We start from the raw sequence: 2909 nt of genomic DNA on the forward strand, positions 1-2909 counted from the left end.
CATGCGGGCGCGCACGTACAGTGCGATTGAAACTTGTGGCCCATGCGCAGAAGTCGGTATTTTGTGGAAGAGCCACACTCAAGGGGCCAAAGTTTTGCCGAGCCGTGGTTTGCCGAGCCACAGTTTGCCAACCACTGCCCTAGAACAAAGGGTAGACAGAAAACAGACTAATCTTCACAGGAACTGCAGCCCAGTTTCAAATCACCTTTATTTCTGATTGCACTAAAGTGATCTGGAATTAATAATGCCCCTAACCTAGACCCAATGTAAATTAAATTATCTCAGAAGAATGATAACCTCATCTAGAGCACTTCAAATTATCTGTATACTTTTTCAGTTCCCATATCTGTCACTGAGAAAAAAAAAGGCGCACAGAAGAAAAAATATAAAGCTTCTAAAAGATAACACAGGAAATTAGCTTCAAGACTTTGAGATAGACAGAGATTTCTAAAACAGGACACAAAGAGTACTGACCAGAACAGAAAAAAATCAATGAATTGGACGAAGACCTTGTTCATCAAAAGAGTCTATTTAAAAGTGAAAATGTATCACACAATCTCACTCATATGTGGAATCTAATAAACAAAATAAAGTGATGAACAAAATAGATCCAGAGTCACACAACCATGAACAGACTGATGAATCTAAGAGGAAAAGTGGGGGTGGGGTGGGAGGGAGAGATTAACTGAGAAACTTACATGCATACATGCATAACCCATGGACACAGACAATAGTGTGGCAAAAGCTTGGGAGGGGTGGGTGCAAGGAGGAGGGGGTCAATGGGGGAAAATAACAAAAAAGGGGGACACGGGTAATACTTTCAACAATAAAGATAAATTTAAAACATAAAAAAGCGAAAATGTAAGTCACGAGTAGCAAAGTTATTTTTATCATATTTAATTACCAAATACTAAGCCCAGTGAATAATATGCTCCACTTCACTTCCTGACCACACCAATTCACCTACTAAGCCACATTCCCCTTGTATACAAAGCTCTGCAGAACCACATGAGTCTACCAGGCTATGGGTCAGCTAAATCTCTTACCCAAAGAGATGCTCACCAGGACTACCTGTGGTTGAATGATCACTGCATGAGTCCCAAGCGAGAACTGACTACACTGTACACATCCTTCCTTACTTATCAGAAGTCATTTACTGGCAACTCAACAGGACGATGTCATCATCACTGTTTCAGGGAAACTACTTCAAAGGATACTTGTGGTCAAAGCTGTACCACAGCCTGAACAGCCATGCACTCTCCTGCTTTGTCCGGTTTCCTCCAGCAGAATCTGGACCATCCTAAGAAAAAACAATAAGACAGATGCTTAGTTGTATAAGTGGATTGAAATAAGGGGGGAAAGCTTTATTTTAACTATAATTTTTAATTATTTTGAGCTCAGAATCAAACATCCTGTATCACCAAAGCATCAAAGTTATATTGGGAAGTACAGTTTTTTAAATTGAATAATTCCAAAGGCAGGCAAATCAATCCCCTAAATGAAACAACTTGCTTATGTCTGTGAGTAGATCTTTTGGTATTATTGTAATTTTCCCAGAATTGTCTTTCAGAAGATTACTAGTAATTACCCTAAAGTAGTCTAGATCCTAACAGGCCAAAATTAATTTATAGAGGATATTAAAGAAAGCTTCTGTAAAACCAACTTTCCAGGTCCCCCAAAGCTGGTCTGGGAAAACTGTGCTTGGTTGAGTTTCCTGACAAACTAGCTCTTGGTGGTCCTGACCCAGGCACATGCACTGTGTTCCAGGTGGTGCAGTAACTTGTTGTCCTACCAGCTTTAGGAAAGTGGGCGTAGTGGGCAGGGGAAATAGAGCCACAAATAGCATCTCTGTTCTCTTATCTACCTTCAAGTAGTAAGTTCCTTTACTACTCCTTTCATGCCTTTTCAACTCAAAACATCTCCATCATTTAATTTTCAAAATAACTAGCAAAATCAAACATTCAATTCTGGTTTAAAAAATCTGTGCACAATTACTACTAAAAGTGGACTAGCTACATCACTTTGAGGACAGTGGTGGGTACTACGTTGCTGGATGACAAGCTCTGAGAGTACAGATTGCTTGGGGAAGCACAGCCATTTTTTTTTTTAATTAAATCTTTATTGTTCAGCTTACATTTGTTCCTCTTTTTTTCCCCCCCCATAACTCCCCTCCTCCCCGTTCCCGCCCCCCCCTCCCCCCTCACTCCCCACCCACTGTCCTCATCCATAGGTGCACGATTTTTGTCCAGTCTCTTCCCGCATCTCCCATTCCCCTTTCCCCCCCAAGAATAGTCAGTCCATTCCCTTTCTATGTCCCTGATTCATTATAATCACCAGTTCATTCTGTACATCAGATTATTTATTCACTTGATTCTTAGATTCACTTGTTGATAGATGCATGTTTGTTGTTCACAATTTGTATCTTTACCTTTTTCTTCTTCCTCCTCTTAAAGGATACCTTTCAGCATTTCATATAATACTGGTTTGGTGGTGATGAACTCCTTTAGCTTTTCCTTATCTGTGAAGCTCTTTATCTGACCTTCAATTCTGAATGATAGCTTTGCTGGATAAAGTAATCTTGGTTGTAGGTTCTTGCTATTCATCACTTTGAATATTTCTTGCCACTCCCTTCTGGCCTGCAAAGTTTCTGTTGAGAAATCAGCTGACAGTCGTATGGGTATTCCCTTGTAGGTAATTGAGTCTCTTTCTCTTGCTGCTTTTAAGATTCTCTCTTTGTCTTTTGCTCTTGGCATTTTAATTATGATGTGTCTTGGTGTGGTCCTCTTTGGATTCCTTTTGTTTGGGGTTCTCTGCGCTTCCTGGACTTGTAAGTCTATTTCTTTCACCAGGTAGGGGAAGTTTTCTGTCATTATTTCTTCAAATAGATTTTCAATATCTTGCTCTCTCTC

At 40.1% G+C, this 2909-nt stretch overlaps 1 protein-coding gene across 2 annotated transcripts in view; it reads right to left on the bottom strand.

The window, feature by feature from the left end:
* SLC9A7 (solute carrier family 9, subfamily A (NHE7, cation proton antiporter 7), member 7) overlaps window positions 1-2909 on the bottom strand; it is a 66212-nt gene that overhangs the window by 11081 nt on the left and 52222 nt on the right. For both annotated transcript variants that reach the window (XM_014544051.1, XM_005871599.2), the window contains one exon: window positions 1218-1300. In XM_014544051.1, the coding sequence (XP_014399537.1) occupies window positions 1218-1300 (83 nt within the window). The remainder of the gene's footprint in view (window positions 1-1217; window positions 1301-2909) is intronic.

Source organism: Myotis brandtii, unplaced genomic scaffold (genome assembly GCF_000412655.1).
Source record: "Myotis brandtii unplaced genomic scaffold, ASM41265v1 scaffold349, whole genome shotgun sequence".
NCBI lineage: Eukaryota > Metazoa > Chordata > Mammalia > Chiroptera > Vespertilionidae > Myotis > Myotis brandtii.